General features: G+C 47.6%; 1 protein-coding gene across 1 annotated transcript in view; it reads right to left on the bottom strand.

Moving 5' to 3' along the window:
• adgrb3 (adhesion G protein-coupled receptor B3) overlaps positions 1-14,623 on the bottom strand; it is a gene marked incomplete in the record, with an annotated part of 281,919 nt that overhangs the window by 162,076 nt on the left and 105,220 nt on the right. The window contains 2 exon segments of the mRNA XM_029697579.1: positions 155-230; positions 8,141-8,287. Of these exon segments, the coding sequence (XP_029553439.1) occupies positions 155-230; positions 8,141-8,287 (223 nt within the window).

Genomic DNA, 14,623 nt, shown 5'->3' with positions numbered 1-14,623 from the left:
GTGACAGAGAGAGAGAGACAGAGAGAGAAGGAGTGACAGAGAGAGAGAGTGACAGAGCGAGAGAGAGTGACAGAGAGAGAGAGTGACAGAGCGCTAGAGAGAGAGAGAGAAAGAGAGAGAGATGTTGATAGAGAAGATGTATGGCCCATCTTACCTTGGTGAAGGCAGCATCAGTCCCAGAGTCTTGTACAGGACTGTCCCCAGGATGAAAACAGGTGATCCATCCATGTCTGATGGGCAGAAGGAAATCAGTTTGGATACTGTTGGTTACAGGACAGTTTTGTTGTGGTTGTGGTTGTACAGTGTCTTATGAATGGGCTGGCCATCTGAAAGATGTAATAAACCTTAATAATCTCAACAACACTACAGTACATGTCACGCCCTGACCAGGTGAACTCTGCTATTTTGGTCAGGGTGTGGCATTTCTATGCTTTATTTTCTATGATTTTGTTATATCCTTTCTTTGTGTTTTATTTCTATGTTGGGCTCGGGGTGATTTCCCAATCAGACAGCTGTCGCTTGTGAAGTCTGATTGGGAATCACATTTAAGTTCCTTTTCCCCCACGATGTTTGTGGGTTGTTGTCTCCTTATTTGAGCACGTAACGTATTGGCAGTTCTTACTTGATTTTGTGTACATGTTTAATTCTAGTGTGTTAAATAAACATGTATTCGCTCCCAGCTGCGTTTTGGTCCGCTTCCTCGTCTCCCGACGACAAACGTTACAGAACAACCCACCAAACCAGGACCAAGCAGCGGGAGGAAAAGGAGCGCGAGAGATGGGCTCGCGAGGGAAAGGAGTTCTGGACCTGGGAGGAGATCATGTCGGGGAAAGGACCCTGGCGGAAGGATTCCCAGGTCGAGGAGGAAAAGCCAGCCGGTAGACGGAGTCGCAGGCGGCGGTCGAGGAGGCCCGGAAAACAGCCCCAAGAAATTTTTTTTGGGGGGCAAATGGGGTGGTCTGGAAGGGCAGAGGAAGAGCCCAGACCACTGCTCTCGTGGGGGATGACGGCGGAGGAAGAGAAGGAGATGAGGCGTTTGATTGAGGACCTGCAGAGGGAAGATCTGGAGGAGGAGCCATGGTATGCTGAGTTGCGCGCTGTGTCGCCAGTGCGCCCGCACAGCCCGGTGCGTCCGGTGGACATGCCCAGCACATGCCGTGCTAGGATGGGCATCCAGCCAGGACGAGTGGCTAAACCGGCTCCACGCTTCAGGTCACCAGTGCGTGTTCACAGTCCTGTCTGGCCCGTTCCTGTTCCCCGCACCAAGCCCACGGTGCGTGTCCCCAGTCCTGTCCGGCCCGTCCCTGCTCCCCGCACCAAGCCATGGTATGCAGAGTTGCGCGCTGTGTCGCCAGTGCGCCCGCACAGCCCAGTGCGTCCGGTGGACATGCCCAGCACATGCCGTGCTAGGATGGGCATCCAGCCAGGACGAGTGGCTAAACCGGCTCCACGCTTCAGGTCACCAGTACGTGTTCACAGTCCTGTCTGGCCCGTCCCTGCTCCCCGCACCAGGTTAGTGGTGCGTGTCCCCAGTCCTGTCCGGCCCGTCCCTGCTCCCCGCACCAGGTTAGTGGTGCGTGTCCCCAGTCCTGTCCGGCCCGTCCCTGCTCCCCGCACCAGGTTAGTGGTGCGTGTTCCCAGTCCTGTCTGGCCCGTCCCTGCTCCCCGCACCAAGTCAGTGGTGCGTGTCCCCAGTCCTGTCCGGCCCGTCCCTGCTCCCCGCACCAGGTTAGTGGTGCGTGTCCCCAGTCCTGTCCGGCCCGTCCCTGCTCCCCGCACCAGGTTAGTGGTGCGTGTCCCCAGTCCGGCCCAGCCCGTCCCTGCTCCCCGCACCAGGTTAGTGGTGCGTGTCCCCAGTCCTGTCCGGCCCGTCCCTGCTCCCCGCACCAGGTTAGTGGTGCGTGTCCCCAGTCCTGTCCGGCCCATCCCTGTTCCCCGCACCAAGCCCACGGTGCGTGTCCACAGTCCTGTCCGGCCCGTCCCTGTTCCCCGCACCAAGCCCACGGTGCGTGTCCACAGTCCTGTCCGGCCCGTCCCTGTTCCTCGCACCAAGCCCACGGTGCGTGTCCACAGTCCTGTCCGGCCCGTTCCTGTTCCCCGCACCAAGCCCACGGTGCGTGTCCACAGTCCGGCACGGCCCGTGTCTGGTCCACCGGTGCCCAATCATGTTCCGGTCGACGGCTCCGCTCCGGAGCCTGAGCATGCCGCTCCACAGTGGTCCAGTCCGGGCCAGAGGGGTAGGGCTAGGGTGGAGGCAGGGGGAGAAACACGCCCGGGGCCAGAGCCTCCACCGAGGGTGAGGCGCCCACCCGGGTCCCCCCCCTAATAGACTTTAGGTTGGTGCGCCGGGAGTACGCACCGTTGGAGGGGGGGTACTGTCACGCCCTGACCAGGTGAACTCTGCTATTTTGGTCAGGGTGTGGCATTTCTATGCTTTATTTTCTATGATTTTGTTATATCCTTTCTTTGTGTTTTATTTCTATGTTGGGCTCGGGGTGATTTCCCAATCAGACAGCTGTCGCTTGTGAAGTCTGATTGGGAATCACATTTAAGTTCCTTTTCCCCCACGATGTTTGTGGGTTGTTGTCTCCTTATTTGAGCACGTAACGTATTGGCAGTTCTTACTTGATTTTGTGTACATGTTTAATTCTAGTGTGTTAAATAAACATGTATTCGCTCCCAGCTGCGTTTTGGTCCGCTTCCTCGTCTCCCGACGACAAACGTTACAGTACAGGGTCAAAAGATAGTCATAAACCAACATATAAGGCCACAGACCCAGACAAACTCTTAATGATGGGCTTTATTTGGAGCTATAATTGGCCATTGTGCGCAGAAAGGCTTTCCAGGCAGCGAAACAAGCCACTTCATAACTTTCCTGCCAACAGCAATCAGCTAAATTGTCCTCTACAATGAACCATTGATAAAGGCTAAGGGATAGTCCAATGAACCATTGCCTGTAAGGCAGTGGTCACTTCAAGACGTTCCTAGTCAATCACCAAACACTTCTGTAGAAATGCCAAAAATAAAGGCTTGCACTCCTTTTATGTATTTGTGTTGTGCTGTTGGCGGGAGGTGCACATGATTCAGAAGCCCTGTTGGCGGGAGGTGCACATGATTCAGAAGCCCTGTTGGGGGAGGTGCACATGATTCAGAAGCCCTGTTGGGGGAGGTGCACATGATTCAGAAGCCCTGTGGGTGGTAGGTGCACATGATTCAGAAGCCCTGTTGTCGGGAGGTGCACATGATTCAGAAGCCCTGTTGGGGGAGGTGCACATGATTCAGAAGCCCTGTGGGTGGTAGGTGCACATGATTCAGAAGCCCTGTGGGTGGTAGGTGCACATGATTCAGAAGCCCTGTTGGGGGAGGTGCAGGTGCACATGATTCAGAAGCCCTGTTGGCGGGAGGTGCACATGATTCAGAAGCCCTGTTGGGGGAGGTGCACATGATTCAGAAGCCCTGTTGGTGGTAGGTGCACTTGATTCAGAAGCCCTGTTGGGGGAGGTGCACATGATTCAGAAGCCCTGTTGGTGGTAGGTGCACTTGATTCAGAAGCCCTGTTGGGGGGAGGTGCACATGATTCAGAAGCCCTGTGGGTGGTAGGTGCACTTCATTCAGAAGCCCTGTTGGCGGGAGGCGCACTTGATTCAGAAGCCCTGTTGGCGGGAGGTGCACTTGATTCAGAAGCCCTGTGGGTGGTAGGTGCACTTGATTCAGAAGCCCTGTGGGTGGTAGGTGCACTTGATTCAGAAGCCCTGTTGGGGGAGGTGCACTTGATTCAGAAGCCCTGTTGGTGGTAGGTGCACATGATTCAGAAGCCCTGTTGGGGGAGGTGCACTTGATTCAGAAGCCCTGTTGGTGGTAGGTGCACTTGATTCAGAAGCCCTTTTGGGGGAGGTGCACTTGATTCAGAAGCCCTGTTGGCGGGAGGTGCACTTGATTCAGAAGCCCTGTTGGGGGAGGTGCACTTGATTCAGAAGACCTGTTGGCGGGAGGTGCACATGATTCAGAAGCCCTGTGGGTGGTAGGTGCACTTGATTCAGAAGCCCTGTTGGCGGGAGGTGCACTTGATTCAGAAGCCCTGTTGGGGGAGGTGCACTTGATTCAGAAGCCCTGTGGGTGGTAGGTGCACTTGATTCAGAAGCCCTGTGGGTGGTAGGTGCACTTGATTCAGAAGCCCTTTTGGGGGAGGTGCACTTGATTCAGAAGCCCTGTTGGCGGGAGGTGCACATGATTCAGAAGCCCTGTGGGTGGTAGGTGCACTTGATTCAGAAGCCCTGTTGGGGGAGGTGCACTTGATTCAGAAGCCCTGTGGGTGGTAGGTGCACTTGATTCAGAAGCCCTGTTGGGGGAGGTGCACTTGATTCAGAAGCCCTGTGGATGGTAGGTGCACTTGATTCAGAAGCCCTGTTGGGGGAGGTGCACTTGATTCGGAAGCCCTGTTGGCGGGAGGTGCACATGATTCAGAAGCCCTGTTGGGGGAGGTGCACTTGATTCAGAAGCCCTGTTGGTGCTGGTGCACTTGATTCAGAAGCCCTGTATACGGGTAAGCAGTGTTCCCATTTTGAACCATTTCATTGTGCCTACGGCTCCCACAACCTCGGCCATACTGGCCCACATGAGATTTCATAACTCTTAAAACAATGACCAGAGAGAGACTGTCAACAGAAAATAAGTGCTTTTTTATGAGTGAGTTCATGTCCAAGTTTATTCAGCACTGTCAACACTGTTATTATTCAACGCTATTACAAAGCAGAAAACTTGCTTCTCCTATCTTCCACTCGCGCTGCAATGAATGAGTAACGATGTGTATCGATAGCCCTGCGTTTTTATTATTATTAGCAGCTTGTCGTGTCTATTTCAATATTGAGGAATAGTTCACTTTCTCTGGTCATAGGAACGACATGAATTTGTGCATGAGGCAGATGTGGTGTGACTCGAGTTTTGAAATCAGGTGAAAGACAGTGTCCCTTCTCTCTGGTCAGATTCACCGGAGGAAAGGAAGGAGAGATCAGGGACCGTGAGAGGAGGACCCTCTGCTGTTCTCTACCTCTCTCTGCTGAGACTAATGCAGTGTTCAAAACAAATCTCTGACTTCAGTGCATTCAAGACAACTGGGAACTCTGAAAAAACTTGGAATTCCAAGTCGGAAACTCTGGCATCTTTCTGGGGCTCCGACTTTCCGACCTGAAGAGCACTCTTTGACTTCATGAGTTCCCCCAGTTGTCTTGAAAGCACCATGACCATCAGATGCAGGTACCATCAGTCCTGTAAAATAAAATTGCAAATTATTTGCAAATTATTTACATTTATGCGAGGAACCTTCCCAACTGCTCTCATGTCACCCCGCTCCTCCGCACACTCCACTGGCTTCCAGTTGAAGCTCTCATCCACTACATGACCATGGGGCTTCCCTATGGAACAGCAAGAGGAACTGCCCCTCCCTACCTCCCTATCTGCTCATCCACTACATGACCATGGGGCTTCCCTATGGAACAGCAAGAGGAACTGCCCCTCCCTACCTCCCTATCTGCTCATCCACTACATGACCATGGGGCTTCCCTATGGAACAGCAAGAGGAACTGCCCCTCCCTACCTGCCTATCTCCCTATCTGCTCATCCACTACATGACCATGGGGCTTCCCTACGGAAGAGCAAGAGGAACTGCCCCTCCCTAACTTCAGGCTATTCTCAAACCCCAACCCGAGGTCTCTTGGCCCTCCCACCCCTACGGGAGGGCAGCTCCCGCTCAGCCCAATCCAAGCTCTTCTCTGTCCTGGCACCCCGATGGTAGAACCAGCTTCCCCCTGAAGCTAGGACAACAATGCCCCCCCCCCCCCCTTGTAGCTACATTATTGTGGGGAAATGTACTTTCTATGCCTGTGATATGTGGTTGTCCCACCTAGCTATCTTGAGATGAATGCACTAACTGAAATCTAATATGTTCTGAGAAGAACAATATAGGCAGGCCAGTTATATAGCCAATATGCTGTGATAATGTATTAGGCCTACTGCACAAACCTCATTCCTACAAAACGGTTTTTATTAGCTTAATGTTACATTTTTTAAGTCATGTTTAAAAAGAATCTGAGTGGTAGATCTAGGCTTGCTTTCTGACTGCAAAAGTGATCTTGACTCTGCTGTAAGGCAGCGATATGGAGGCTGTCGACACCTGTTGGAGCAGTTCTCTGGATCTCTGCTCCAAATGGAACCCTATTCCCTACAGAGGGCCCTTGGGCTCTGGTTAAAAGTAGTGCCCTATATAGGGATTAGGGTGCTACTTGGGAGGCTACCTGGATAGTTCTCCTTGCTAAACTTCTTGGCCACTCAGTAAGAGTGAGATGGTTTTCGGCATTGAGTTAGAAAAACAACTGCCATTTTGTCTATCATTGATACAGTCAAGACAAGACTGATTAAGCCAGTTAACCAAATTGTCTGTCACAGTCACGTACACTCGGCTCTGCACTGGCATGGCTTAAAAGGATACAAACATCAGCGGAGGCTGCTGAGGGGAGGATGGCTCATAATAATGGCTGGAACGGAGCGAATGAAATGGCATCAAACATGTGGAAACCTTTTGTTTGATTCCATTCCACTCCTCCTTTAAGCACTTTGAGATTGAGTTAATAAGGGAACTACAATATCTTTGGTTCTGCTTGTTTGCCAGGTCTCATTTACACAATTATTATCATAGAGTCATGGTAGATGTTGTCGATCACTGCCGTTGCTATACTGTAGCTGGGTCATTCCTACCGTACGGCGCCTTTTCTGTCTCCAGGAAATATCACTGCTTATTTATTGTAAAATGTGGATTCCAGAAGGATTTTAATATAAGGTCAGATGTCCTTTTCCTTAAAAACACAAAAATATCTTGAAAGGGAATGTTATGCATTTTTAACACGTTTTTGTGGACGTAGGTGTTTTTGCGATGTCCCTAGGTATTATTCATCAACTTCCATGAGAAATATGTCATTGTTTTATAGTCTTAGTTAAATTTTCTCTCATAAATTATAGAGAAAGTTCACAACATTTTTAAATATGTTAGATAGAGAAGTTCACCATTATGCTAGCTCAATCTTGTCCACATTTCCACGCTGTTAGTTTCCACCCTGTTAGTTTCCACCCTGTTAGGGTTATGCACCTAACAGGTTGGAAAATGCACCTAAAAGAATAGGTGCCTGAGCTTGACCAATATGTTTTTCTGAAAATCAAACATGTCCTTTTTCTGATAGAATCATATTTTTATATATATACAGTATATATACACTTCCCCCCAAAGGTTATGATGTCCATAAGGCACAGGGTAGGAACGACCCAGCTAGTGCTGGCATTAGGAATGGAATGCTAGGTTTACAGTTGTACGCCACTAGATTCTAGAATGTTGGTCAAACTCCAGGCATTCTATTTTGATCAGTGGGGTCACATGATGGAGCAACAAAGGGGTCATTCTAGAGGAACTAACTACACATAATCAGCCATGACTACTGGACATTTGGAAATGAACCAATTTCTTACTGCACGAGTTCCAAATGCTGCTCAAAATACAGTAAAGAACATGGTTAAACACAGCCTGAAGAAGAGTCTCCTTATCCTGCTCCTGCTCCACCTCTTCTCCTCTTCCTCCTCCTCCTCGTCATCATCACTACCACCACATTCATATTCATCATCATCATCACCACCACCACCACCATCATCATCATCATCATCATCATCACCACTACCACCATATTCATATTCATCATCATCATCACCACTACCACCATATTCATATTCTTCATCATCATCATCATTAACACTACCATCATCATCACCACTACCATCATCATCATCATCACCATCATCACCACTACCATCATCATCATCATCATCACCATCATCACCACTACCATCATCATCATCATCATCACCATCATCACCACTACCATCATCATCATCATCACCATCATCACCACTACCATCATCATCATCATCACCACCATCATCACCACCACCATCATCCCCATCATCACCACCACCATCATCATCATCATCACCACCATCATCACCACCACCATCATCATCATCATCACCACCATCATCATCATCATCACCACCACTACCACTACCACCATATTCATCACCATCATCATCATGGTTGTGTTACCTGTAGACTGTGGTAGAAAGATGCCCTTGGGGATAACCACCTTGTCCTCAGAGTTCCTGGCCCAGTCCACCATGCCTTTACGTCCCTTCATAGGGAAGTTGATGTCAGTCATCACAGACACTGCCGGGAGCCTCTGGATGCTGGCCACTGAGGGTGACAAAACAAGGGAGGGAATTAGTTTGCTTAGGTTTAGTTCATGCTGCATAAAATCTTGCAGTTTACATACAGACAAGAAAGTTAAATGGATAACAAAATAATTACACCCACGACAGGAATACATGAACAATATTATATTTTTCCATTTATGTTGTCCACACATTATCACAAAACACTATTCAATTCAATTCAAAAGGCTTTATTGACATGGGAAACATGTGTACATTGCCAAAGCAAGTGAAATAGATAATAAACAAAAGTGAAATAAACAATCAGAAATAGAACAGTAAACTTTACACTCACAACGGCTTTAAAGGAATAGAGCCATTTCAAATGTCATTATGAGTGTAGCATATAGCTATGTACAGTGTTGTAACGTATCCTGTATGAGTGACAGGCAAAGGATGCTTCCTGACTGTCAAAAAGCATCTATATAGGCCTAGATGTTCTCTTGATAAAACCTCAGTGCTTTCTGAGGCTGTTGTTGCTCCACAGAATATGACTTCAGCCTCCAGACAAACTCTCAGTTCCCACCATGTACTTGCTAACTTGTAAATAGTGTGAAGTTTAGTTCACACACTGAGTGTCAGAAAGACAGTGCTGTAGCACAGACCTGGGTTCAAATACTATTTAATATAAGTTCAAATACTTTATATGGGTTCGATTGAGCTTGCCTGGTCTAATGAACCAATTGAAATGTCCCCAAACTGCAAACCCCACCCATCTGGCACCCCAGGCAGACTCAAGCAAACACTCAAAGTATTTGAAAGATTTCAATTTAGTATTTGAACTCAGGTCTGCTGGAGCATCAGTGCAATGTGAATCTCCATCACCCCATATGCTGATGGAACTCATTAACAATCAGTGCTTAATTTGAGCTGGATCCTGATGGAGCACCTCTCCATTCTGGACTGTTTTGTTCCGGAACCTACTTGCCCGGATCCAGTAGCGACATGAAAAAAAAGAGACTGTTTTCAATATAAAAATGTGAATAAAAAGGGATCAGAATTCATTCCAGTTGCCTCTTCTCCTGCCCCCTAAAATAAACATAATGTGAAAACGTCTATTTTCAGCCCGAACCTGATATTCTAAGAATTCATTTGTGTTGGGCCGGCCCGGGCTTATGGTTTGCACAACATTATAGGCATGTTTGAGACCAAGGCGTGGCCGGTACTGTGGTGGGAGAGAGAAGCGCACCTGTATCTCACTCAGAACTAGAATGAGATTCCCTTTCTATGATCTCTCCCTGTCTCTGCTAGACATGAGCCTGCAACTCTCATCTCTCCAGCATTGCACTTCATTTCTTTCCTTATAGAATCATAGCCATGACAAGGGTGCTGGAGGAGCTGCAGTACCTCTGATTAATTGAAATAAATTTGCCAAGTTATAGAATTACTGCTGTCAGTTCAGAAAGAAATGAAATACTGCAGAATACTACAACAGGAGTAGGCCTATAATTTAGACACAGAGGATTAAGAAGCTAAAAAATAAATTGCCTAGCTGTGGATTGTGTTCATGTAACCCAATCACAAAGCATATAGCCCGGGAACGCACCACAACTCTGTCAATAAACAGCATGCAGCCAGAACCAGGCTTTCACAATATTTCAAATACAATTGTGGAAAAACACAGGTCGGAAAGCAAATGGCTCCTGCCTAAAGGAGAAGACTCTAATCTGACTGTAGACCATTCAAATATTTGATAAACTTCCAAATAGGCCTACTGAGCAAACATTGTTTTACAAAGTAAAACAAGAGAGACAGGCTTTCAGCATGAGAGTATTAGCCATCGGCGGCCAGTGAGCTGGGCATCATTGGGTGAGTCAGTGAAACTGGAAAGCTTTTCTCGGACTGTCATTTCCTCCTCATATTGTACAATAAGTCTCCACACACCTAGGCCTAGGCTATTGATGGATTCAAGATGAGGTCGTTTTTATTGATATCAGTTTGTCAGTGTCAAAGTAGCCTGTCATTTCGATCATTTGTGCGGTATAAAAAAATATTATTCTAAAGTAATATAAAATGATGTATAATTGCACGAAATGTCTTTATAAAAGGCCATTCTTCCTGGACCCAAGTACAATGTTTTTGTCACGTCCTGACCATAGAAAGCTGTTATTTTCTATGGTAGAGTAGGTCAGGGCGTGACAGTTTTTTTTCTAGTTTAGATTTTCTATGTTGTTATGTTCTAGTTTTTGTATTTCTATGTTGTTGTTTTTTGGGATGATCTCCAATTAGAGGCAGCTGGTCGTCATTGTCTCTAATTGGAGATCATACTGAAGTAGTTGTTTTTCCCACCTGGGTTTGTGGGAGATTGTTTTTGAGTTAGTGTATGTTGCACCGCTTTGTCATGGTTTGTTGTTTTTGTTCTTTAGTTTGTTTGTGTATCTTGCATAGTTTCACAGTTCAATAAAATATGTGGAACGATACACACGCTGCACTTTGGTCCCATTCTTCAGAAAGCCGTGACAGTTTTTCCCCATGTGACAACTTCTGTAAGGCCTCTACTCTAATCCTGTGTCACTACACAAATGCAATGACATGCACTGCTTTATTATAATGTTCCAGTACCTCAGAGCCCCCTAAGGTCACCCCCCTCTCACAACCTCAGAGCCCCCCAGGTCACCCCCCCCTCTCACGCCCTCAAGACACCCTAAGGTAACCCCCCTCACAACCTTCAGCCACAATTCACCCCCCTCTCACGACCTCAGAGCCCCAAGGTCACCCCCCTCCAGACTCAGTAGCCCCAGTCAACCCCCTCTCACGACCTCAGAGCCCCCATGGTCACCCCCCTCTCACGACCTCAGAGCCCCCCCAGGTCACCAACACTCCAAGTTGGGTTGCGTCTGACTTTAATGTGGAGTCGGACTTTAATGGTGGAGCACTTTAATGTTGGAGTCTGACTTTAAGGGTGGAGTCTGACTTTAATGTTGGAGTCTGACTTTAAGGGTGGAGTCTGACTTTAATGTTGGAGTCTGACTTTAATGGTTGGAGTCTGACTTTAATGGTGGAGTCTGACTTTAAGGGTGGAGTCTGACTTTAATGTTGGAGTCTGACTTTAAGGGTGGAGTCTGACTTTAATGTTGGAGTCTGACTTTAAGGGTGGAGTCTGACTTTAATGGTGGAGTCTGACTTTAATGGTGGAGTCTGACTTTAATGGTGGAGTTGACTTTATATGTTGGAGTCTGACTTTAAGGGTGGAGTCTGACTTTTAATGTGGAGTCTGACTTTAATGTTGGAGTCTGACTTTAATGTTGGAGTCTGACTTTAAGGGTGGAGTCTGACTTTAATGTTGGAGTCTGACTTTAATGTTGGAGTCTGACTTTAAGGGTGGAGTTTGACTTTAATTGTGGGAGTCTGACTTTAATGGGGAGAGTCTGACTTTTCTGACTTTAATGGTGGTCTGACTTTAATGGTGGAGTCTGACTTTAATGTTGGAGTCTGACTTTAATGTTGGAGTCTGACTTTAATAGTAGAGTCTGACTTTAATGGTGGAGTCTGACTTTAATGGTGGAGTCTGACTTTAATGGTGGAGTCTGACTTTAATGGTGGAGTCTGACTTTAATAGTAGAGTCTGACTTTAATTGAGGAGTCTGACTTTAATGGTGGAGTCTGACTTTAATGGTGGAGTCTGACTTTAATGGTGGAGTCTGACTTTAATGGTGGAGTCTGACTTTAATAGTAGAGTCTGACTTTAATTGAGGAGTCTGACTTAATGGTGGAGTCTGACTTTAATGGTGGAGTCTGACTTTAATGGTGGAGTCTGACTTTAATGGTGGAGTCTGACTTTAATGTTGGAGTCTGTGTATATAAACTTCCCTGCAATGACAGCTTCTCTGCCACTCCGTTTCCAATCCACTTTCAGGCTCCAGCAATCAGGTAAGATATTGTCTCTGTCTCAAATGGCACTGATAGTGCTTTAGCTAAAAGTAGTGCAATAAATAGGGAACAGGGTGCCATTTGGGATGCAAAACACTTTTGCCAGTGTATAAAATAATGTGTAATAGTTACCAGTGTTGTGTTAAGATTGAGCGTTATCCTCTCTGTCTAAAGCCAAACTTATCCCATACATTGTTTATTTGGCTGAAAAGCATTTCAAACCATGAAGGAAGGCATCACACCCAAACTATGTTCATTTTCATAATAAAGAATGAATACATTTCTAACCAAAATAAGATTTTATAATCTACTTACATTGTCCTCCAACAGAGGCTGAATAAAATCATATCAAAAGCTTTCACACATGACTGTAGACTGCACAACACTCAGACATGACTGTAGACTGCACAACACTCAGACATGACTGTAGACTGTACAACACTCAGACATGACTGTAGACTGTACAACACTCAGACATGACTGTAGACTGTACAACACTCAGACATGACTGTAGACTGTACAACACTCAGACATGACTGTAGACTGCACAACACTCACACATGACTGTAGACTGTACAACACTCAGACATGACTGTAGACTGTACAACACTCAGACATGACTGTAGACTGTACAACACTCAGACATGACTGTAGACTGTACAACACTCACACATGACTGTAGACTGTACAACACTCAGACATGACTGTAGACTGTACAACACTCACACATGACTGTAGACTGCACAACACTCAGACATGACTGTAGACTGTACAACACTCAGACATGACTGTAGACTGTACAACACTCAGACATGACTGTAGACTGTACAACACTCAGACATGACTGTAGACTGTACAACACTCAGACATGACTGTAGACTGTACAACACTCAGACATGACTGTAGACTGTACAACACTCAGACATGAATGTAGACTGCACAACACTCAGACATGACTGTAGACTGCACAACACTTAGGCATGAATGTAGACTGTACAACACTCAGACATGAATGTAGACTGTGCAACACTGACACACCAAAATCAAAGATCAGATTTAAAATTGACCAAAGCTGGAGAGGTAATCTATGTCAACACCTAGTTATCATTATGCTGCATCTCTGCCATCCTAAAGAGCTAACGGTCCTAACCCTACACCAGGGGGTTGATGACATGGTTCAAGCCCCAGTCCTAACCCTACACCAGGGGGTTGATGACATGGTTCAAGCCCCAGTCCTAACCCTACACCAGGGGGTTGATGACATGGTTCAAGCCCCAGTCCTAACCCTACACCAGGGGGTTGATGACATGGTCCAAGCCCCCTTCCTAACCCTACACCAGGGGGTTGATGACATGGTTCAAGCCCCAGTCCTAACCCTACACCAGGGGGTTGATGACATGGCTCAAGCCCCAGTCCTAACCCTACACCAGGGGGTTGATGACATGGTTCAAGCCCCAGTCCTAACCCTACACCAGGGAGTTGATGACATGGTTCAAGCCCCAGTCCTAACCCTTCACCAGGGGATTGATGACATGGTTCAAGCTCCAGTCCTAACCCTACACCAGGGGGTTGATGACATGGTTGAAGCCCCAGTCCTAACCCTACACCAGGGGGTTGATGACATGGTTCAAGCCCCCTTCCTAACCCTACACCAGGGGGTTGATGACATGGTTCAAGCCCCAGTCCTAACCCTACACCAGGGGGTTGATGACATGGTTCAAGCCCCAGTCCTAACCCTACACCAGGGGGTTGATGACATGGTTCAAGCCCCAGTCCTAACCCTACACCAGGGGGTTGATGACATGGTTGAAGCCCCAGTCCTAACCCTACACCAGGGGGTTGATGACATGGTTCAAGCCCCAGTCCTAACCCTACACCAGGGGGTTGATGACATGGTTCAAGCCCCAGTCCTAACCCTACACCAGGGGGTTGATGACATGGTTCAAGCCCCAGTCCTAACCCTACACCAGGGGGTTGATGACATGGTTCAAGCCCCAGTCCTAACCCTACACCAGGGGGTTGATGACATGGTTCAAGCCCCAGTTCTAACCCTACACCAGGGGGTTGATGACATGGTTCAAGCCCCAGTCCTAACCCTACACCAGGGGATTGATGACAGGGTTCAAGCCCCCTTCCTAACCCTACACCAGGGGGTTGATGACATGGTTCAAGCCCCAGTCCTAACCCTACACCAGGGGGTTGATGACATGGTTCAAGCCCCAGTCCTAACCCTACACCAGGGGGTTGATGACATGGTTCAAGCCCCAGTCCTAACCCTACACCAGGGGGTTGATGACATGGCTCAAGCCCCAGTCCTAACCCTACACCAGGGGGTTGATGACATGGTTCAAGCCCCAGTCCTAACCCTACACCAGGGAGTTGATGACATGGTTCAAGCCCCAGTCCTAACCCTTCACCAGGGGGTTGATGACATGGTTCAAGCTCCAGT

The sequence above is a fragment of the Salmo trutta genome, chromosome 18 (assembly GCF_901001165.1).
Source record: "Salmo trutta chromosome 18, fSalTru1.1, whole genome shotgun sequence".
Lineage (NCBI taxonomy): Eukaryota > Metazoa > Chordata > Actinopteri > Salmoniformes > Salmonidae > Salmo > Salmo trutta.
Note: the sequence above shows the minus strand (reverse complement) of the source record. Positions and strands in the feature narration are given on the sequence as shown.